This window comes from Nothobranchius furzeri, chromosome 6 (genome assembly GCF_043380555.1).
Source record: "Nothobranchius furzeri strain GRZ-AD chromosome 6, NfurGRZ-RIMD1, whole genome shotgun sequence".
In the NCBI taxonomy this organism is placed as follows: Eukaryota; Metazoa; Chordata; class Actinopteri; order Cyprinodontiformes; family Nothobranchiidae; genus Nothobranchius; species Nothobranchius furzeri.
The window spans coordinates 75,632,729-75,656,829 of NC_091746.1; the positions used below are offsets into that span (position 1 = coordinate 75,632,729).

The 24,101-nt window shown below is 43.4% G+C and overlaps 1 protein-coding gene across 3 annotated transcripts in view; it reads right to left on the bottom strand.

The window, feature by feature from the left end:
* clip1b (CAP-GLY domain containing linker protein 1b) overlaps nt 1-24,101 on the bottom strand; it is a 64,198-nt gene that overhangs the window by 21,941 nt on the left and 18,156 nt on the right. For 2 of the 3 annotated variants that reach the window (XM_015943510.3, XM_070552566.1), the window contains exons 8-15: nt 21,700-21,803; nt 19,456-19,516; nt 16,651-16,755; nt 14,196-14,357; nt 13,975-14,070; nt 12,390-12,447; nt 12,203-12,300; nt 816-922 (exon numbers count right to left, since the gene is read on the bottom strand). In XM_015943510.3, the coding sequence (XP_015798996.3) occupies nt 816-922; nt 12,203-12,300; nt 12,390-12,447; nt 13,975-14,070; nt 14,196-14,357; nt 16,651-16,755; nt 19,456-19,516; nt 21,700-21,803 (791 nt within the window). The remainder of the gene's footprint in view (nt 1-815; nt 923-12,202; nt 12,301-12,389; nt 12,448-13,974; nt 14,071-14,195; nt 14,358-16,650; nt 16,756-19,455; nt 19,517-21,699; nt 21,804-24,101) is intronic. The other variant, XM_070552567.1, reaches the window with a different exon arrangement.

Genomic DNA, 24,101 nt, shown 5'->3' on the forward strand with positions numbered 1-24,101 from the left:
AATCTTGTTTATTGAGTCTTTGGTAATTTAAGACCTTTGGAAACTGTATTTAAGGATTATTTGTCATTTTTAAGGATTTTTAAGGCCTTAAATTTGGAAATGCTAATTTAAGACTTTTTAAGGACCCGCGGATACCCTGCATGGAAGCCGCGGTCACGTGATGCAAGTCTGTTCCATTTACTCGTTTTCTTTGACCAAGGAAGGACCGTGTCCTCATAAGCAAGGCGCCTGGCCTCGCAAGACATCGCCTCACAAGGCCAGGCGCCTTGACACTGAGAAAAACCCTACGTCCCGCTTTTGTTTTTGGAAAGGACAAAAACCTCCCAGCCGGCTGAGAATGAAATCTGTTTCAGCATGACCTTCCTTCCAGCATGACTGGGACATCAGTGATTATTTTACCGTAGCATTCTTACATATTGTTCCTTTAAGAAGTTTATATCTTGCTGAACACATTCATGCAGAAGTTTTATATGAAGGCCAGAGCACTCAGGAGGCTATTCCTGCTGTGATAATGAGTCAAATGCATTTGAATGGTTTCCATCATCACGTCCAGTCTAGCTTATTTACAACATACATGATGAGTGTGAGCATCTCTAGAGACCTCATATTTGGGTTGTTCTGATTTACGTTATGTTTTTTCTTTTGACCAACTTTGCCAGTCGTGGTTCGGCTACACCACCTCTTCCACATAACCCGAGCAGCTCAGACCTCCAGGCTAAATTTAACAGCGCCGGCCTAATGAACTGGAAGGCTGGGGTCACCTTCACAGCGGGCACCAGGCAGGAAAAAACACCCGGGCTATTATCAGTACTCACATTTCCTTGCAGAGGACACTGATCCGCTGTTTCTCTGAGCTGCTTCGCTGCTTCGACAGGCTGAGCTCTTCCTGGTGTTTGGAATTCTGCTCTTTCAAAGCCTCGAGCTGAGGATGAAACACGGATAGACAGAGAGAGAGAGAGGATGCTTAGTTAAACCTCATCGGTTAAGTTCACAGTAACCGCCTCAACCTTGTTGAGTCAGACGTGTGTCAGCAGGGGGATATGCGGTAACTCTTACATCACCAATCCCGTCGATCACTTTTAGAAGTTTCCTTTTGGGGCTTTTAAAACTTTTGTCTCTGCAAAGTGAGCCGATCTAGAAAGTCATCTTCCAGAAGCACTCGTTACTTCCATAAGGATCTCTGAGCTGCTCCCATCAGGAAACGACATGAATGATAGTTTCATCCAACGTGTGTCCTTTTTTAGACAGAATTACAAATTAAATGTAAAGTACGTATTATTTACACAGAACAGTTGTCACCAAAAACAACATTTGTTTATCCAATTCAAAAACAAATAATTAAAAAAACTTGCTTTTTATTTTTTTATTATAAATTGAAAATGAAAAACAAATGCCTTGTATTTACAACTATTAGCTTTTACATCAGTTAGAGTGAAAATATTACGATATGAATCTTTTTCTAGCTTTGTTTGATTGACGGGATCGTCTCTAGACCCTGACTTTGTTAAACCAGACATGACTAGCTCACAGCAGGGTCCCAACCTGGGGAACCGCTGCTCTGTGGAATTAGGCAGCCTGGAGAACAGCTAAAAGTATAAGATCACCATAATGAACACACCCAACACAGGAGCTCGTTCTCTGCTGAACCTTTTGGTGCTTTTCTTTCTCAAAAGCTTTCATTTAAACCATCTGAATGACATCGCCCTCCTGCAGTGCTGCGGACTCTAGAGAGACCTCGGGAAGCACAGGGTTATGTTGCTTGGAACAAAGGACTAAAATAAACAAAAAGATAAATATGTTTTTTATTGTACAACACAAAACACATTGAAACTAATGAAATTCATCTGGAGCTGCATTATGGCACCATTGTTCAGAAGTTTGGCCTCACAGCAACAATTTCCAGGAGTCAAAACCCAGCAGAGGTCTCTCTGTTTGGAGTTTGAAGGGTGTGAGCCTGTGGTGGAAGGAAAAGGAAAACCTCACCAGGGAGGCATCCTGACCAGACGCCCGAGCCACCTCATCTGGCTCCTCTTAATGTGGAGGATCAGCAGATCTACTCCGAGCCCCTCCCGGATGACCGAGCGTCTCACCCTATCTCTAAGGAGAGCCCAGACACCCTGCAGAGAAAACTCATTTTGGCGGCTTGTGTCCGAGATCTCATTCTTTCGGTCACTACCCAAAGCTCGTGACCATAGGTGAGGGTAGGAACGTAGATCCACCGGTAAATCAAGAGCTTCACCTTCTGACTCAGCTCTCTCTTCACCACGACAGACCGGTACAATGCCCGCATCACTGCAGATGCAGCACCAATCCACCTACAGCGAGCTCCCTCTCCTTCTTTCCCTCACTTGTGAACAAGACCCCGAGATACTTAAACTCCTCCACTTGGGGCAGGACCTCATCCCTGACCCGGAGAAGGCGTTCTACCCTTTTCCGAATCAAGACCATGGTCTCAGATTTAGAGGAGCTGATTCTCATCCCAGCTGCTTCACACTCGGCTGCGAACCGCTCCAGCGAAAGCTGAAGATCACGTTCTGATGAAGCTAAGAGGACCACATCATCTGCAAAAAGCAGACACCTGATCCTCAGGCCACCAAGGTCCCCTCCACACCTTGGCTGTGGCTAGAAATCCCTCCATAAAAGTTATGAACAGAATCGGTGGCAAAGGAAACTGGAAACTTACTGCCAGCAATGCAGACCAAGCTTTGACATGGTCCTACAGGGACCTAACAGTTCGTAGGACCTGGTACCCCATACTCCTGAAGTACCCCCCTTCTCCAAATCCACACAACGCTTGCAGATTGGTTGGGCAAACTCCCACGCGCCCTCCAGGACCCCCCTAAGGGTCTAAAGCTGGTCCAGTGCTCCACGGCCAGGACCAAAACCACATTGTTCCTCCTGAATCCGAGGTTCGACTATCTGGGGGAGCTTCCCCCCCGGGACCCCAGAATAGACCTTACCAGGGAACAACTGAGTGATGTGAGTTAAAACTGGCGTGGACCTAAAAATAAAATGGCCAGGAATAACTGCTCCTTGAGCTTTTTCTCAAGGAAACTTTATCATCTGAGGCTCCAAACGCATCCAAAATCCCTGCTGATGCCTCAAACACGTGCAGCACTTCGTTATCTGCAGCTCCATTAGAGCTGTGGTCAATAATTAATTAACAGCTTTAAAGTCAATGCCTACACTGCAAACAGAATCAAATGCATGTTAAGGAAAAGTCAGGGAAGCTTCCTGTTGTGAGTTTATTTGCACGTTAACCAGTTACTGACTCGAGTCTAACTAGAGTCGCATCAACACAGCGAGTAAACACAGACTTTACGATGACTATGCATGAGGAACTGGCTCAGAGAGAAGCAGCTTGCTCTGCTGACCCCCGACGGTCCTACCTGGTAGTGAGGTGAGTAAATGTTGGAGTAGCTCTGATGGAGAGAAGCGACATCCATGCCCGCACGGTAAAACACGACAGGACTCTCAGCAGCCTACTGAACAGCAGCCGTGTTGTTAACGCTGCCCGGACGGTTAACAGCCAAACACACGCTGAGCATCAATAAAACATCAGCTCTCATCTCCCAGCGTGCACAGCTGCAAGAAGGAAATGGAGAGCCTGCTGTCTCCCTCTCTCTCTCCCTCTCTTCTCACAGTCGGGTTGAAGAAGCTGCACTCTTCTGTTACGTAAGCCCGAATAAGCTCTTCCCCATCAACCCCCATAGCTCACACCATATGGACACACACTCCACAGATAACTTTGATTTTCATTCATCTCAGCGTCTCCGTGTTCCAGATTACTGCACTTTCTCCTGCTGCTGTCACTTTTCTTCTCTTCAGCTGAAAACACCAGCAGCTTGTTACGTCTTCATCTCCCTCCACCAAAAAGCAGCATCCATGTTTTTACAAAAAACCTCAACAGTCATTTCATTTTATAGAAACTCAGTTATTCACCTGATTTGAGCCGGTCATTAAAGTGACAATGTGTAGATTTTAATCATTAATATCTGGAAATATCCACTGAAATGTTGTAAATGAATGAAAAGATGCCTAGCTGTTGAAAAATATTAGCGGTTTCATAACATATGACTATAAAAATTGGGTGTAAAATACATGGGAGCGGGTCTAAGTCTCTGGGCGACGCCGTTGGATGCCACGCTTCCTTCTACGGAAGCCCGAGAGGACAAAACCCATTTACTGATTTGTAACACATAGCTACAAAACTTTCAGCATTAATAAACGTTCTATAACGCATTTACCTCTTCACTTGTTGCCAGTGATGAAAGGGAATCTGATGTTCTTGTTATTTGCACCTCCAAGGCTTTTTGACCCTAACGGCCATCTGTTGGAAAGGTCTTACTTGAACACAAAAATAATGCTGACTTGCAACGATTTAAAAATCTCCTGCCCCCTATCGCCAGGGAAAACACACACTGTCACTTAAAGTTTTCCATCATTAACAAACACTAAAGATAAAAAGATAAAGTTGTAGCATCATGAAGGTTCTCTAATTTGTGGCAAAGGTCACATTTAGCCAGCTGGGTCAAGCTGGGTCAGACTGTAACTGTCAAATCCACAGATTAACCCAGGAGTCCTGATGTCTGAAGAACATATCCATGATCTGCTGCTGTTCCATCCCAGAAGAAGGACACTTCAAGTTCACGATAATAATTAAATAATAATATTAATAAACTCTCTGACTTTATTACTGTTTATTATAATCATCATAAACAATCACTTGGTTCAGTATAAATGTATTTTAATTACTGAAATGAATTATTATGCATTGGGTATGATTATGATTATGGTTGACGATCAGTAATGTGTGCTCAGCAAATCAGAAGGTCAGCTTCCACTTATCTATCTAACACAGAGAGTTTATCCAGAGTAAAGGGTAACTGCCGTCACATGTTTTTGACTCATGACCAAAGCTTTCTTGCTGAGAGTGGGCGTGTTCTGAGGACTCTTGATGAACATAACATCTATGATAGCTTCCAGTCAGGTTTTCGTAGAGCTCATTCTACTGAAACAGCTCTTCTTAGGGTCTCTAATGACCTTCTGACTCACAGTGATACAGGGGACTGTTCTTTTCTGGTCCTGCTGGACCTGACTGCAGCCTTTGACACTGTTGACCATCACCTGCTACTGGAGAGGCTGAGAGACTTGGTAGGCCTGTCAGGATCTGCTCTGGAGTGGTTCTCCTCTTATCTCTCTGAGCGCTCCTTTTCTGTGGCCATCTCCAAGTTTAGGTCCTCCACCACCTCTCTTACCCATGGTGTCCCACAAGGTTCTGTGCTGGGGCCTCTGCTCTTCCTCCTCTATCTGCTTCCTCTTCAGCACATCCCGAGCTCCTTCAAAGGAATCTCCTACCATCTTCATGCAGATGACATCCAACTGTACATCTCCTTTAAGCCCCATGAGATGTCTAAGCTGCAGCTGTTACACACCTGCTTAGACTCTATCAAAACCTGGATGGTGGGAGCTTTCTTCAGCTGAATGAAGATAAGACTGAGATCCTCATCTGTGCCCCAGACAAGCTGGTTCCCAAAGTCAGAGACTCTCTTGGTCAGCTTGCTTCTCACACCAAACCTTCTGTCAGGAATCTTGGCGTGACCTTTGACCCAGCTCTCACCCTGGATTCTCATGTCAGTTCTCTTGTTGGCTCTTCCTTCTTCCATCTCAGGAACGTTGCTAAGCTGAGTCCCATTCTGTCCCGCTCTGAACTTGAGACAGTTCTCCACACCTTCATCTTACATTGGTGATCTTCTTAGTCCCTACACCCCCAGCAGGTCCCTGAGGTCCAGTGACCAAAGCCTACTGGTTGTGCAGCACCAGGCTAAAGGTCAAAGGTGACAGATCATTTGCTGCTGTGAACCCCAGACTCTGGACCTCTCTCCCCCTGAGCCTGAGATCAGTGGTCTCAGTGGTCTCCTTTAAAAAGCGGCTGAAGACTCACTTGTTCAAGCTGGCTTTTGTATGACCTTCTTCACCTCTCTCTCTTTATTCTGCTCTCCCCACCTATTCCACCTTCCTCAGGATCCACTGGTTTCCCTCTTGGAGACGCAAATAGTTCCACCAGTCGAGTGACCCAAGGAGACATCTCAGGACCGATTTGGTCGTGCCAGAGGTTTTTCTACCAACCTCGTGCCTGGAGGAAACCATCTCCACCTGGACACTTCGGATCCACAAGGGGGTCTTCTGATACTGGGTGAGGTAGACTTCGACAGATTGTGTTTGATGCTGTTTTCTCTAAGTAAACAACTCAGTTAGCTGCAAACCATCATTTCCAACCCAGAACGCATTCATCTCTCTGAAAGAAACCTTCTGAGAAATCCACTCACGCATCCAAACTTGTATTTCCATTTTAGCTTTCATCCAGTCACAGGTTTGCCTTTTAAAACAAGTTTAATATCAAAGCTGTTAAAAATTGTCATTAAATTGTCATCCGTGAATATTCATTTCTAATTGTCATTCAAATCGTAAAGTTTAAACTTGTTAGTCAAAAATTCTTCATTTTTAAACTTGCCTCATTATTTGAAATGAAACACAGAAAGGTATAATTATTTCTGGTTATTGAAAAGCAAAGATTCCTAACTTCTGATTCAAAAACAAACTTTTGCTACTAAATTTAATTATCTTAAATTAAATGTTAATCTTTGGATAAAAAATAGACCAAACAGGTTGGTGTATGAACTTAAATCGATTATATAAGTATCCTGGATATGTATACATGATATGAGCTTCATAGATTAATCTGCTTGGTCATTCTCAGAATCTACAACTGATAGCAAACAGTGTTGATTCTAGTGTGTAGTCTAACCCTACAAAGTGTATAAAGTAAAAGGTGTTTACAACTGTATGAAATAACTCAAACCAGAGAAAATACCTAAATAGGCTAAATAATTATAAAAATGACCACAGATCGGATTTTCTAGAGCCTACAATTAAATATAAACAGTTATGGTTATCCTTAGCCCAGAAGCCAGCAAACAGAACAAACGCTGAGCTAAAAAACTATTTGTTGGGATCTAAATGAGAGCATTTCATTATTCAAAGACGGGCACCAAAGTTATCACTTGGCTCAGGAGATAAAAGAGCTAAAATATGAACAATAAGAAGAGGTGATATCAAGAAAACCTTGATCACAAGTTAGCCATGAGCACCTGAAGCAATGTTCACACACACACACACACACAGGAAATGAACATAACAGTAAGCAAGAGGGCGCCAGAGAGCCACTGTTGTGTTGTGTGAGAGTGCGGTTATATACTGGTTAATGTATTTTTGGGTTCAGTTGCTTTCATGTGGCGTAATGGGAGTCCATTTAAAATATGAAGTTGTTTGGTGATGTTTTGGAAATGGAATTTGGGATCATTGGAACGATCAGCAGCATTTCTTGATGTGACTTTATGGCGGTTGCCCAGGGCATCATCACAAGGAGGGCGGCATTCATTTACTTTTGTTTTATTTGGTATTTTTACAGTCATTTTTGGAAATAGTGATTAATTTTGATTAATTCACAGCCTATGTTTAATTACATTTAAAAATGTGTCGTTTGACATCCCCAATTATAATAATTGTCTACAAATGATATCAAACAAGACAGATGAGAATTGCCTGAAGCTGTTTAACTTGGACCAAGCATTTTAGGTCACAGATAGGTGTAGCTTAGGGTCTCTGTCTATACACCTTATCCTCCCTTGCCCATCCCCTTCTAAAGTATTCTGAAGGCTTCATTTCTGGTTTTTTATTTTTATTTTTTTTGAAAAATGAGGCAGAAAGAGGTGTTGTCTGGCGAACCGCATGGTACACATGGAAGGGGCTGGGTGGAGTCAACACTTTCTTACTTGCTATGCTAAAAGTTCATGTTGTGTCATAATAGGCTAACTTTATTCTTTATGATCTCCAGGGCAAAACAACAAACACTGAGCAGCTTATTATTGTCAAGTAAATCATGCACACCTCAACAAGCAGCAGTCGTCACAAATAGCAGCTGTAAGACATTTTAGGTGATAGCATGTTGTTTTTCTGCTATTGAACTATTTTCTAATAACGTTGTGTTTAATAAAGTGAAGGAAGGAGAGAAAAAACGTTTCCCTAGCAGTTTTTAAAAATTTCCCTATGTAATCCGATTAATCGCTTAATCGTGTCGAGACCCCATCCGATTCATCGATTATCCAAATAATCGTTTGTTGCAGCCCTACAAGCAGTATTGCACTCAACCAAGGGTTTTCCAATAGTTTTTGCATCAATCGTGGAACTCGACTGGGCTGCCCTATTAGCCCCTTGTTGTTTATATTTGCAGCTGAAATGTTGGCCATATACATAAAATGCTCTCCAGATTTAAAAGGAATAAACATTCTAGAAAGAATTTAATTCAATTCAATTCAAAAATACTTTATTAATCCCAGAGGGAAATTGATTAAAGATCAGTCCATTTGCAGACGATACGGCCCTATCTCTTAAAAACCAAAACATGGTCCCTATTGCAATAGACAAAGTCCATTCCTTTTCAAAAGCATCAGGCTTAACACTTAATCCTAAAAAGTGTGATACACAGTTGCAGACAAAGCCTTGTTAATAATATTCCAGTGAAAGAAGAGGTTAAATACCTTGGCTTGATAATCTGTAAAAATGTCAAGGATCAAGAAGATAATAACCTAATTCCCAAGCACAATGCAGTTAAAAAACACTAAATCATTGGCTAACACGTGATCTATCCATTTTAGGCCGTAGTTTGCTATCCAAAGCTGAAGGTCTGTCAAGACTCATATTCCCTTGTTATTAAATGTTTACATCTCCAAAGACAATTAAACAGTCCAACTCTATTATATTTAATTTTATTTGGAAAAATAAAACTCACTATATACGCAAATCACAATTAGTTAAGGAATATGTAAATGGAGATTTAAAAGCTCTAGACTTTGAATCCATAATTGCTGCGTTCAGAATTAAATGTATAAAAGATTGCATTTCTTATCCACCATCTATATGGTATCACATTCCTAATAAACTTTTCAGTAGGGTCAGAGGTTTGGAGTTTTTGCTCAGATGTGATTTTGTTTGATCCAAAATCCCTCTCAAATTATCCAACTTTTATAAGCAAGCATAGGACTACGGGAAGTTGCTTTATACTCACAACTTTTCACCGCACAATTCCTTATTGTGGAACAATATAACCATCAACAAAAAATCCTTGTTTAAATCAGACTGGCATGATAACGGTATATATTTTATTTATGACTTACTACATGCAAATGGCTTGTTGCTATTGCGTGATGAATTTATGGAGAAACATAAAATAAGGGTCTCATACCATACTTATAACGAGGTATGTAAAGCAATCCCAAAAGCTCTGCTACATCTTGTTCAGAACACCTTAAAATACTCAACAATTAGAACAACGTTACCGTCACTGATACTAGATAACATCACACTAAAAGATGTTCTGTAATTACAATATTAATGTTAGACAAGACCTCGATAACACTTGCAAAAAGAAAAGATTCTCCTATTATATAATATATCCACTCGCACCTAAGATGAAAGAAACACAATTTAGGATTATATCTGGAATCTACCCTGTTAATGAGCTCCTGCATAAAAGATGTAATTTTGAACCCAATCCAAGTGTTTTTGTAACCCTAACCCAAGAAACATTGGAACTTTTTTTTTCCAACTCAACCTGTCAACAATTGTTGGTCTGACATCCACAGTTGGATCTCACTGAGAATGTATAATGCGCCTTCCTTTACACCTAAAGATATTCTCTTTTTTATGGATGGTTTGGATCCCGAAATTCAGATGTTATTAATTTTGTTATTATCCTATGTAAACATTTTAAACACTTGTGTGAATGGAAAAATAGCGCTCCTATGTTTTACTACAAACTACTTTTGCCAATATTTCAAGTCACTTCAATTAATCGCGGATATGAACACAAAAACCTCCTCATGTATAAAAGTCTTAAAGCAGCTACTGTTTTGAATACGCCGGCCTGTACCGAAGCGTTGTTTGTTGCTCCTGGTTTTTATTTTGTTTTTTGTTTAAAAGCAATTGGATTTAGCTTCACCATCTCATTAATGTAAGCCTTTGTTAAATTTAGTAAGTTTCCTTACTCGTGTTGTACTAACCCTAACCCTGCTATATCATTTATTTCAATAAAGTGTAAAAAAAAAACACCCTTAAGCCGGACAGACGCTGTGCGACTTTTTCACTCGTAACGTTCAGCTTCAGCTCAAACTGTACGACTTAGGGTTAGGGTTAGGGTTAGTCATGTGCTCACACTGTACGTGTGGTAACAACGCGTCGGACCTACAAATATGCTAAAAATAGCAGTTTTTACTCGACACTTTGGACTTTTTATTGTGTAGTTATTGATGTCTGTTGTCCTTTGAGAGTGCTGTAGGAGGATACACATGTGCTTATGGGGGCTGGAGGACGACGACAAAAGAAAAAAATAAATACATGTTTTATCAGATTAATTTGACATAAACACGGCAAACACGCTTCCTTGACAACCCTCGTCATTGTGTGCGAAAAAAAGTGTAAAAATGAAAACGACTAATGTGTGTTAATACGGAAAAAGGTGGCGAGTCGTGTTGATGCATGTTTGTGCATGCGTCGTGAGTAGAGCTGCACAAAATATCACAAATATATCGTCATCATGATGTCAGCACGCCCAATATGCACATCGCAAAGAACAGACAAATATCGCAATGAATGGTCGGCTCAAGTGTTTGCTGCAATAACGCGTTCTGTCAGTCAAACGGAAGCATGATTTTTGTTAACAAATCAAATAGAGCTCTTCACCCACTTGGCCCACTGGGTGGGTTCTCATAGGTCAGACGCCCACCCCCAAGGCGGACGGCACTTAATTCTGGTGGTTAGCAAACACCTGAGTTAGCTTTGTTCTGCTCTTTCTGCTGATTCTGCTTTTCCCGGGATCCGCTGATCGCCCTTTCTTGTTCATTTTCTTCTCCCCTTTCCTCGCATCTTTTGCTTTTCTCATTTTTATGATTCTGTTGTCATTTTTTTATATCTTTGTTTTTGATTATTTTTGTTCCCGAGTAAAGTTTTTATTTATCGCAAGTAATATCGTCATCGCAATATTAATCAGTGTTATGACATATGGCAGGTTTTTCTAACATCGTGCAGCCCTAGTCGTGAGCGGTTCTGGTACTGTTTGTGTCGCAGCCACTCGCAGCCCCGCTACCCTCACGAGGGACGAGCAAAACATCAAACACACCAGAAATTCCCTCGAGCTTACAACTGCTGATCGGTAGCTGTTCCCGTGGTGTTAATCGCCTCTCGTAACCCCTGTACACTACACAACGCTCAGCACAGAACTCGCCCGATCTCGTAGACTCTCGCACGAGGGGAAAATCCGCTCAAGAAGTGAAAAAGTCGTAGTGTACGCCCGGCTTCAATCTAACTGCTGAAACGTCCCCTCAGCGCTCATTAGTGTCTACAGTAGTGATTCATCACTAAATGAAACAGCTGTGTTCATTATCTAAAACATGCAGGGAACATGCAGACTGCTGAGCCAGGTATGTCAGCTCATTTTAAAGTCCAACAGGTGGTGGCCTGCCACACTGAAGTTGCAAATGCGGCTAATTTGACCACAGTGGCGGTGGGGGCTGAGTGACATTTCATTAACCCTGTAAAGAGTCATTTTAGCACATACTGGCTCAAGAAAATGCTTTAAATATATGAAGAATTAGCTAAATATGCCTTTAAGTGCATTTCCTCACTAGGGTTTCAGGGAGCTGGTATCCAGCAGTCACCAAGCGAGAGGCGGGGAACACCCAGGACAAGTTCCCAGTCCATCACAGAGAAACAACCAGTCACACACTCACAGCTAGGGACAATCTGGAGGCATCACTCAACCTAAGATGAAGGTTTCTGCTCTGTGGGAGGAAACTCATTTATGCCAACTCCACGGGATTCAAACTTGCAACCTTCTTGCTGCGAGGCAGCAGTGCTACCAGCTGCTTTACCATACAGCCCCTTGATGTGAACCATCTAACAACAAATGCATATTTTTTATTCAGTTCTCTGTTTCTGCCTCAAGTAAAAAACAAAGCCAAAACGACCCCCTCCCTCAAAAGCTTCACACATCTGTAATAAAGTAAATAATCAAAAATAAAGATGCATCACATTTAAACTCTTAGCATCGTTCAGGTTAGTCACTGTCCGCACACAGCTGCCATACCTCTGTTAGCTTGTCTTTCAGATGGGTTTCTCTGAGCTGACTCTCTTTCATCAGGGTTTGGAGGTCCGCCTTTGAACGCTGCACACTTTCCTCCAGCTCTGTCAGAAGACAAGACAAAGATCCACTAACAGTCCTTTCACACAGAGACTAACCAGAGAGCAGGTAGAAGGACATGTGATGTCTTTACCCTGTGCGTTCTTTGCCATCTTCTCATTCTCCTCCTCAGCGATCTCAAGCTTTTGTCTCTGAAATGGAGAGAAATCAGCACGACTTGGAGGCTAATAACTTACGCAGCAACATTCTTGTACCTTGAGATAACCGGGGAATAACGACGGGCCTCAGAAAACATGCAGGAGTGTGGATTAAAATGCCTTCTAATGAGGTGTGTGTGTGCGTGTGTGTGTGTGTGTGTGTGTGCGTGTGTGTGCGTGTGTGTTTCCTCGTTGGTAATTAGTTAAATGTTATTGCAGCACGTCTACATGTGTACTTGTAGTCATTCAACAGCAGAACAAACAGCTTTGGTAGATAAAATGTAATCATTTGGAAACATTGGAAGTAAAACGCTGCGGTCATTTTAAATAAAAACAACAAAAATATCATCTCACTAGTGTGACTGGTGGAGGCAGCACTGGCCAGGTGGTAGGGCTGGGCAACAAATCGAAAACGTATCGTTATCATTTTTCTCATGTCAATAAATCTGATGATACAAAATGAAAAGCGGTGTAGGTTGGCAGTGTTCGTGTCCCTTTAAGAAGCGGCACCACCCTCAGTCGTGTAAAAATGTGACTCAATGTGAAACATGTGACAGCCCCATCTAGTGGACAACTTTTGTTTCTGCCTGTAGTTATCGTCCACTTATCGTTATCGAGGTGAAACCCTCAGTATATCGTGGTATTGGTTTTAAGCAATATCATACCTACAAGGTGGTTTACAAAATTTCCAAATGCACACCATAACTGTCTGAATTTTATTTGCTTACATTATCTGAAAAGCGTGTCGGTTTCACTCCGGTTCATAATGAAGTGCTACTTGAGTTTGTGGCAGTAAAGGAGTCAAAATGAGTAAAAGATCCAGGAGAGTGAACGGTAAACAGTCTTCTCTGGTTCTTTAACCCCCCAAGATGCTTTACAATACAACAGTCAATCACCCATTCACATAAACATTCACACGCCGGTGGTGAGGAGCTACGATGTAGCCACAGCTGCCCTGGGGCGCACTGACGCCGCCGGCCCCTCCGACCACCACCAGCAGGCAAGGAGGTTGAAGTGTCTTGCCCAAGGACACTACTGCAACGGAAGGGGCTTGAACCTGCAACCCTCCAGTTACAGGGCAGGCAGTTAACTCATCTGCCACTGTCGCCCCGCTGTAGAGCAAGGCACTGTAGTTACTGATTGTACACACAGTTCCAGCTCACGTCTAAATACTTTAGTTTACAAGCTGTGAGAGAATAAATACATTTTTAGCACATTTAGCTACAAAATGTACACGAGTATGTATTTCTATTCAGCTGTCTATAAAGGTATGACTGAACTTTTGTGGTACCACATACATTTAATATTGTAAGGGCCTTACGTGAAGTTCTGTGTTATATTTCTGATTGTTTCCACATTTCCACTGCTTCAAACACGACTCAGTCCTTTTACTTCTGGGTTCGTTAATGAGTACAGGTGTGCTTGTAAACATGTTTGCTGTTATGTTGGCTGAGAACAGCACGTGACCATTTCTCCACTGTTTCTAATTATTATCTCCCGAGTTTCTCCCCTTCGTCCCACCTGGTCGGTCAGCTGCTCCTGCAGAGACGTCCTATCTTTCAGCACAGACTGAAGCTCTTTCTGTTTGCTCTCCAGGTCGACACTCAGCTCACTGACCTGTTCACACACACACACACGCACGCACGCACACACACACACACACACACACACACACACACACACACATCTGTACAGAGCTGGGATTGACTCAAAATAAAGAGCTCTGGTGTTTCCCCACAAACCTTCTTCTCCTGAGACTGAACCTGAGTCTTGAGGCTGCTGATCTGCTGCTGCGACAGAGACGCAGCGTCCTCCTTCTGCTGGGACGCCCGGAGCCTGAGCTGGAGGTCTGCCACCTCCCTCTCCAGCTCCATGATCCGGGAGCGCTCAGACACCGTGACCACCTGCAACAATAAAATGTAGAAAACATAATAATGATGTCCACACATTCATTTTTAAAGCAAACCTATGAAGAAGTATTTTGACACCTGATGTCTCACCCCTCCCCTCGGGTATCTTCGCTGAAAAAAACACCAGTCACCATGTTCTAGGCCCAAACGCGTTTTGTTGTCCGTGACTTCAAATGGTGTTTTTCTTTTTGGGACTCTGGTAGCTCCTTTTTTAATCTTGATTATTTATGTATTTATTTGTACTGGTGTTTTTTCTTCTTGTATGTACCTGCACTTGTAAAGTGACCATGAGAGTCTTGAAAGGCGCTTGAAATAAAATGTATTATTATTATTATTATTATCCGGAGTCGGGTCGTGGGGGCAGCAGCCTAAGACGAGAGGCCCAGACTTCCCTCTCCCCAGCCACTTGGGCCAGCTCCTCCAGGGGAATCCCAAGGCGTTCCCTGGCCAGGTGAGAGACGTAGTCCCTCCACCGTGTCCTGGGTCTACCTTTAGGTCTCCTCCCGGTTGGACGTGCCCGGAAAACCTCACCAGGGAGGCGTCCTGAACAGAAGCCCGAGCCACCTCAACTGGCTCCTCTCCATGTGGGTCTGAAGGCAAAGCTCTCAATTTACCGGTTCGCAGCGGGTCTACTCCGAGCCCCTCCCGGATGACCAAGCTTCTCACCCTATCTCTAAGGGAGCGCCCAGACACTCTTCAGAGAAAACTCATTTCGGCCGCTTCTATCTGTGATCTCGTTCTTTCGGTCATTACCCAAAGCTCATGACCATAGGTGAGGGTAGGAACGTAGATCCACCGGTAAATCGAGAGCTTCTCCTTCTGGCTCAGCTCTCTCTTCACCACGACAGACCGGTACAACGCCCGCATCACTGCAGATGCAGCACCAATCCCCCTATCGATCTCACGCTCCAGTTTTCCCTCACTGGTGAACAAGACCCCGAGATACTTAAACTCCTCCACTTGGGGCAGGACCTCATCCCTGACCCGGAGAAGGCATTCTACCCTTTTCCGAATCAAGACCATGGTCTCAAGATTTGGAGGAGCTGATTCTCATCCCAGCTACTTCACACTCGGCTGCGAACCGCTCCAGCGAAAGCTGAAGATCACGTTCTGATGAAGCCAGCAGGACCACATCATCTGCAAAAAGCAGAGACCTGATCCTCAGGCCACCAAAACGGATGCCCTCCACACCTTGGCTGCACCTAGAAATCCTGTCCATAAAGGTTATGAACAGAATCGGTGACAAAGGGCAGCCTTGGCGGAGTCCAACTCTCACTGGGAACGAGCCCGACTTACTGCCGGCAATGTGGACCAAGCTCTGACACCGGTCATACAGGGACCTAACAGCCCGTATCAGAGGGCCCGGTACCCCATACTCCTGGAGTACCCCCCACAGGGCCCCCCGAGGGACGCGGTCAAACGCCTTCTCCAAATCCACAAAACACATGTAGACTGGTTGGGCAAATTCCCACACACCCTCCAGGATCCCCCTAAGGGTATAGAGCTGGTCCAGTGTTCCACGGCCAGGACCAAAACCACATTGCTCCTCCTGAATCTGAGGTTCAACAATCCGACAGACCCTCCTCTCCAGAACACCTGAATAGACCTTACCAGGAAGGCTCAGGAGTGTGATCCCCCTGTAGTTGGAACACACCCTGCGGTCCCCTTTTTAAATAAGGGTACCACCACCCCGGTCTGCCAGTCCAGTGGGACTGCCCCGATTTCCACGTGATATTGCAGAGCCACATCAGCCAACACAGCCCCACAACATCCAGAACCTTAAGGAACTCCGGGCGGATCTCATCCACCCCTGGAGCCTTGCCACAGAGGAGCTTTTTAACCACCTCAGTGACCTCAGCACCAGAGATTTGAGAGGCCAACCCAAAGTCCCCAGACTCTGCTTCCTCACTGGAAGACATGTCGGTGGGATTGAGGAGGTCTTCGAAGTATTCTGCCCACCGATCCACAACGTCCTGATATAACTGGTTTTATGTCTTTATGTGGGATCTGCAGGCAGAATGAATATGAATGAGCCTAGCCTCGTCTTTTAAGGCTACTGCTGATAAATCATGCACAAAGCTAACCTTTCAGCTATCTCTAAACAATATCTGTAGGTAAACTCATGCACACGTGCACATTGTTTAGACAAACCCAGGTTATAAGAGAAGACACAGGCAAATGGCCCTGTGCAGTTTCCCCACGTTGTTTAACATGCTGCCGGTCACCAGTAAACCCAGTGAAGGGCCCATCACTAAGTCTGATGTAGGACTGCATGTGCCAGCATTACCCTAGAGTCCTCTAAATCCCTCTGGAGTTTTTCAGCTTTGGTCTTTTCAAAGAGCAGGCTCTGCTCAAGCTCCTTTATGTGGGCATGCTCCAGCCTGGTCTGCGTCTGTTAGTAAGAGAGAGCAGGAAGAGAAGAACAAACAGCAATACAACACTGACATGCCAGCCTTGTGCAGGACAGAAAGAAGAGCAGTGGGCGAGAACTTACTCCAGCACCTCAGGCGTTTCAAATAGTCTGCGTTAGGGTATTTTTTGTACATTTATATCTCCAGTAGCTCAGATATGCTCATTTCTCTTCCACCGACATTTCAAATAAACTAATAGGAGCCTCGATTCTTCCCAAGAGTGAGGAGGATGCAGGTAAAACGAGCAAAAGCAAAGAATGAAGACAAGAAGCAGGCATGTGGATGAGCAGATGATTAGAGGACGGCTGTGAGAACAGAAATACAGGTGCTGGCCAGTAAATTAGAATATCATCAAAAGGTTGAAAATATTTCAGTAATTCCATTCAAAACGTGAAACTTGTACATTATATTCATGCAATGCACACAGACCAATGTAGTTCCGATGTTTATTACGTTTAATTTTGATATTTATAGGTGACAACCAATGAAAACATCAAATCTGGTATCTCAGAAAATTAGAATATTCTAAAGGCCAATGAAAAAATGTTTGTTTCTCTAATGTTGGCCAACTGAAAAGAATGAACATGAAAAGAATGTGCATGTATAGCACTCAATACTTAGTCGGGGCTCCTTTTGCCTCAATAACTGCAGTAATGCGGCGTGGCATGGACTCGATCAGTCTGTGGCACTGCTCAGGTGTTATGAGAGCCCAGGTTGCTCTGATAGTCGTCTTCAGCTCCTCTGCATTGTTGGGTCTAGCGTATTGCATCCTCCGCTTCACAATACCCCATAGATTTTCTATGGGGTTAAGGTCAGGCGAGTTTGCTGGCCAATCAAGGACAGGGATACCATGGTCCTTGAACCAGGTGCTGGTGGTTTTGGCACTGTGTGCAGGTGCCAAGTCCTGTTGAAAGGTGAAGTCTGCATCCCCATAAAGTTGGTCAGCAGCAGGAAGCATGAAGTGCTCTAAAACTTCCTGGTAGATGGCTGCATTGACCCTGGACCTCAGGAAACAGAGTGGGCCAACACCGGCAGATGACATGGCACCCCACACCATCACTGACGGTGGAAACTTTACACTGGACCTCATGCAACGTGGATTCTGTGCTTCTCCGCTCTTCCTCCAGACTCTGGGTCCTTGATTTCCAAAGGAAATGCAGAACTTGCTTTCATCAGAAAACATAACTTTGGACCACTCAGCATCAGTCCAGTCCTTTTTGTCCTTGGCCCAGGCGAGACGCTTCTTGCGCTGTTTCTTGTTCAAGAGTGGCTTGACACACGGAATGCGACACCTGAATCCCATGTCTTTCATGAGTCTCCTCGTGGTGGTTCTTGAAGCGCTGACTCCAGCTGCAGTCCACTCTTTGTGGATCTCCCCCACATTTTTGAATGGGTTTGTCGTCACAATTCTCTGCAGGGTGCGGTTATCCCTAGAGCTTGTACACTTTTTTCTACCACATTTTTTCCGTCCCTTCGCCTGTCTGTTAATGTGCTTGGACACAGAGCTCTGCGAACAGCCAGCTTCTTTAGCAATCACCTTTTGTGTCTTGCCCTCCTTGTGCAAGGTGTCAATGATTGTCTTTTGGACAGCTGTTAAGTCAGAAGTCTTCCCCATGATTGTGGTGCCTTCAAAACAAGACTGAGGGACCTTTTAAAGGCCTTTGCAGGTGTTTTGAGTAAATCAGCTGATTAGAGTGGCAGCAGGTGTCTTCTATATTCAGCCTTTTCAGAATATTCTAATTTTTTGAGATACCAAATTTGGAGTTTTCATTAGTTGTCACTTATGAATATCAAATTTAAATGTAATGAACATTGGAAATACATTGGTCTGTGTGCATTGCATGAATATAATGTACAAGTTTCACGTTTTGAATGGAATTACTGAAATATTGTCAACCTTTTGATGATATTCTAATTTACTGGCCAGCACCTGTAGGTCTCCTCCCATTCCGGTTGGCTCATGGGTCCCCGGCTAAAAAGAAAACTGGAAGTGAACGGGGCTGTTAAAGTTGTTTTCTGATCCACTTTGCTTCACTCCCTGAATCACACATTTGTTGTAATTATGTGAGTTTTGACTGTCATGTAATTTGAGATTTATCTGCCTGAAAAATTCGTAACTGAAACAACTATCGAACGTCTCCGCAGAATCACGTCTCTCCTAGCATAGCTGCTACTTACCACATGGCCAGATTTAAGGTGGTTTTCTTTGGACGAAGGATGTGCAGCTCGCTAAACTCACAGCCATTTTTCTTCTTTTCCTCTGTGTCTGGTTCGGTTATGTGAATTTGGTGTAACATACGTCTTTCTGCACAAAACCTAAAATAAATGTTGACGCCTGTTGAAAAACGCTGTTTTAGCATCAAAATAAATAATGTATTAAATCCGTGGCACATTTCCAACAGGATCAGAAAATAACTCATCAGCTCATAGACCTCCATTCATTTTTGGGGGCAGATGGGCGTGGCTTAGGCTCCCCATCTGAGAACTCGATGAACAAATGAACGTGGAAGCAGGAAGAAAGTTGAGTCCCAGCAGGACAGAAGATGAATTACTACACAAGTGCAGGTGAAAGAAAAACTTCGGTTAACTTCATGTTCTTTAATCTGAAACTGTCTGATTTCAACGGGAGCACGACTGAAGGAGCAGTGGTCTGATCAGTGACACAAACAGGATGGAGTTACCTCCAGGTCTCCTCTGGTGATGCACGCTTCCTCCACACGAAACTGCAGGTCCTCCACTTTCCTGTCAACAACAAACAACTTCTTCTAAATCGGATCTAAATCAGATCATCCACTTCAGCAGTTCAGGTTAGGGTTGCTTGTTAGAAACTAGTGTGCTGACTTAGCTCAATCTGGAAGAAAATTATTGAAGGCAACAACCATTTCATCTTTAAATCTGGATTATGTTGGATTACCACATCTATCAATATGCTTGCATGTTGTTGATGCCAAATTTGACGCTACCATCCAAGTGTCGCAGCAGAAATGGAGAGCCGTCAGAGCAGACAGCATGTGTCCATGTTTGGTGAGTGTGTGAATTGTAGCCTCGGCTTCCTGTTCTTGGCTGACAGGAGTGGCACCTGGTGTGGTCTTCTGCTGCTGTAGCCCATCCGCCTCAAGGTTCCACGTGTTGTGGGTTCAGAGATGCTCTTCTGCATACTTTGGTTGTAACGAGTGGTCATTTGTTACTGGTGCCTTTCCATCAGCTCGAACCAGTCTGGCAATTCTCCTTTGACCTCTGACGTCAACAAGGCATTTTCACCCACAGATCTGCCGCTCACTGGATGTTTTTCCTTTTTCAGACCATTCTCTGTAAATCCTAGAGATGGTTGTGTGTGACAATCCCAGAAGATCAGCAGTTTCCGAAATACTCAGACCAGCCCGTCTGGCACCAACAAATATGCCATGCTCAAAATCACTTAAATCACATTGGTCTTGACCATTTCAATATGCCTAAATGCGCCGAGTTGCCACCATGTGACTGGCTGATTAGTAATTTGCGTTAACAAGCAGTTGGACAGGTGTACCTAATAAAGTGGCCAGTGAGTGTACTTTTATTGCTGCAAAAATCTGTTGAAATAATAAATTTAAAAAAGTATCAATGTGATTTTTTAAATTTTAGGTTTAGACAGTGACTCTGCTCAGAAAAACTTCATAAACAGACAGAAAAAAATCTGAAAATTATTCCAGATATAATATATATATATATAATTCAGGTATAATTATTATGAGACATCGTTAAACATCTGAAAATATTCCAAAATACTGTAATGACCCTGGAGAGGTTTTGGTTATGTGTTCATGACTGCTGTTGCGTTGGGTTAGGGTAGGGGTCTCTCGTGCTGGCTGTGAGAGACTGGTGGAGCTGCAGGGAGTCAGATGCAGCCTGATCTCGGCTGGTTGTTCGACTACCTTAATGAACCACCGTTAGGAACAAAATGTCCCTTTGTCTGGCGCTTGAGTGCTGCACAAATGTTACAGTAATAAGAAATGATCTGACCTTGTGTTAAAACTAGCATCTTTAAGCTTCCGGTCCCCAGATAAGAATGCGCTGTGAAGGCGCTGCTGCAGGTAGCTGAGATTTGGGAGGAAAATGTCCGTGACACACACTCCGTGCAAACTGTCAACAAGCAAATCCAGGTTTGTGGTTTTCACGCTGGTCAACATGTCTGACGAGGTGAAGTTGTCAGATAACGTTAAAATGCGTGGGTAACGTCCAGCGTGATTTAGCAAACACTTCTTCCATGGACAGGTGCCTTTGATGGAGGTAATGAGTTTTTTCTTGTCAGCTCTTTATCTGTATAAATCACAGCTGGGAGCCTGAATGAAAGGAGATAAAACACTTATTCTTTTCATGAAAATGCAAATGTGACCCTTTTCTGTCTCACTGTTCAGAGGGCAACCTTACAACCCAGTAGAGGGTCTGGTAGTTTGCCCCTGACTGTGATCAGCACAGCAGGGTTCACTCTTCCTCCTCTAAACCGTTTTTTCTTAACTTACCTGTAACTTTGCTGTTGGAGCACCAGAATTCCCCCAATGAGGGACAATAGAGGGTTTTATTGTTGTTGTCACACACACTGGCATTGTGTGATGAAAACTGTCCCCGGCATTTGACCCATCCCCGTGGGAAGCAGTGAGCTGCAGACATGGCCACGCTTGGGAACCATTTGGTGGTTTAACCCCCAATCCAACCCCTTACAGCCGAGTGTCAAGCAGGGAGGCATTGGGTCCCGTTTCTATAGTCTTTGGTATGACCCGACCAGGATTTTGAACTCCGATCTCCCAGTGCCAGGGTGGACACTCTACCATCAGGCCACAGAGCTGGTTCAAGCTATAAGATGATTATTAATCACAAATTTTTCATTCCATGCATCTAATAATAGAGCAAACTGAGTGCCTGTTGCCACACCTACTAACAGAACCCACCTCTTTTCCTCCTCCAGCTGATTCAGCAGCTCCACTTTGTCCCGATCTGCTGCCTCCACCATCGAACGCAGCTGATCCAGCTTGGCCTCCATCTCCACGGCATACTGTAAACAGAAAAATTATGATAAGAGAGAGCTCAGAATCAGACTCGTGAGACTGTTTCCATCCATCCATACCCGCTTATCCTTGCTGGGTTGCGGGGTCATGAGATGGTTTAAATTGTTTAATTTATTTATGTTTATGTTTATTTATTTGGCAGACGCTTTTATCCAAAGCGACGTACAGTTTATAACCTATAGGGCATGTTGTGATCTGTGGGGGAAACCGGAGTACCCGGAGGAAACCCACGCATGCATGGGGAGAACACGCAACTCCACGCAAAAAGGCCGCAGCCGAGTTTTGAACCTGCAACCTTCGTGCTGCGAGTCAACAGGGCTAACCACTGCACCACCATGCAGCACACTTATTTACGAGCAGTGGGTAAAAACTCACGCATTGAACCATAAAATTGATTATGGGAGACTATGGTCGTTTCGGGTGTACTTGACAAGTACACCAGAAAGTCCGCTCTACCGAGTATGAGAGAACAAGGATGGCAATTTGAACAGAACTGTACTCTGTTACATCATGCCAACAAGCACTGCTTTATTCTACAATTAAAAGAGAAATAAATATTTAAATGTCTAGTTTGTCCCTTAAATAACAATGACTACATTTCAAACACCATCATTTCCTGCTGATAAATGCAGAAAATAAGTTTCTTCTTCATCAAAACAAAGAAAAAACACACAGCAAATTTTACACGTTACATACAACTATCTACTATAACGGACAACTTATATGCATTTATTTATTTGGATGTCATTATTTGTATTTATATAAAAACACCACAGTTGTGAGCTTTCTCCTCTGCCGTTATAACGTTTGCAACGCAGTGCATTATGGGACCTTGCCGGCCCAAGTCCACAGAAGGCTGCATCCTCAATACACTTTAAACCCAGATTTTGATTCAACTCAAATTATCTTGTTCACATTACTTAAATGTTTCTAAATTCTTAGCATTGTTAATCCTGAGTGAGCGGAGCTGTTTCATGTCCTTTCTTATTCTAACTGTGTTTTTAGGTTGAATCAACACTTAAAGAATACTTACACACGTGCAATATTTTAATACCACTTATAAATTTGAGTAAACTGTACTTTTTAATGGCCTAGCTTAAAGGTATAGCAATCGATCTTTTACATCCGGGTGGATCACGTCAACCATTGGTCCGCATAACTGTCAATCACTCTGGCGAAGCCTTTGCGTAAGTCCGTCATACGTGCTCGCCCCGGGTCAGTTTTCTCCTTGCACATGCGCACTCTTTTTCTTAACGGGTTGCGCACTTGTATCTCAACGGGTTCTTATGAAAATGGCTGAGAGTCGCAAGAGAAAAGGTGTCTTCGAAGTCTACGAGAGGAAGAGAAAGGCCTCTGAAGTGAGAAATAAGACCGGAGTGGTTTTAGGAGACTCTTTTCAACGTTGGTGTTCACTGAAAGAGACGGTTGGGCTGTAACTATATGTTTGAGCTCAAACTACTTAAAATAAAGTTTGCTTGGTTGCACCCACTAAAAACGTGGTTCATACCAGTTTTGACCGTGTCCTGTTAAGGAGCTCTGACTCTTTATAGACAGAACAGAGACGGCACAGAACAAAGAAGTACTAACAAGCAGGTTTTCCACCCCATGTTTGAAGCCTTAGGCAAATGACCAGTTTAGTCAACTTACAACTGCAATTTATAGACTAAAAAATGACCCCGCCCACTGGGAGAGGTGCACTGTTGGTAGTCATCTTAGTTATTTTGTTCTATTTTGGGGTGTTTATGCATGGTTATTGTTGGGGGGGGGGGGGGGGGGGTAGTGTTGTTCTTAGTTATTGCTTTGTTCAGTGTAGCAAAGGTGGAGCTATTTGTTGTTCACTGTAAAACCCGACAAGTTGATATAACTCAAAAATTTTGGTGAAACTGATTACATAAAAAAATTTAAGTTGATGAAACTCAAACATAGTTGAAAAAAAAAACACTTTATTTAGTTGCTTTACATTAATATTTCTAAGTAAAGTGAATATATTTTTACGTTAAGTACATATACTTCACATTCTTAGTTTGTAGTACTAATTTAAATCAAGTATAAAATACTTGAACATTTGCCACGGTTAACCCAGATACGTTGGATTTACTAAATAAAGCAACACGGCAGGCAGGTGAAGAGTGAAGGTGAAAGCTAACACTGACACTGAATGCCTCACACATCCATGGTCGCTGGCAAGCTGTGAGAGTGGAACAACCAAATCATCAATAAAAGAGCAATGTCACAGCGTGGTCATTCCCTTGACCAACCGCTTATGGTGCCAACATGACACAACA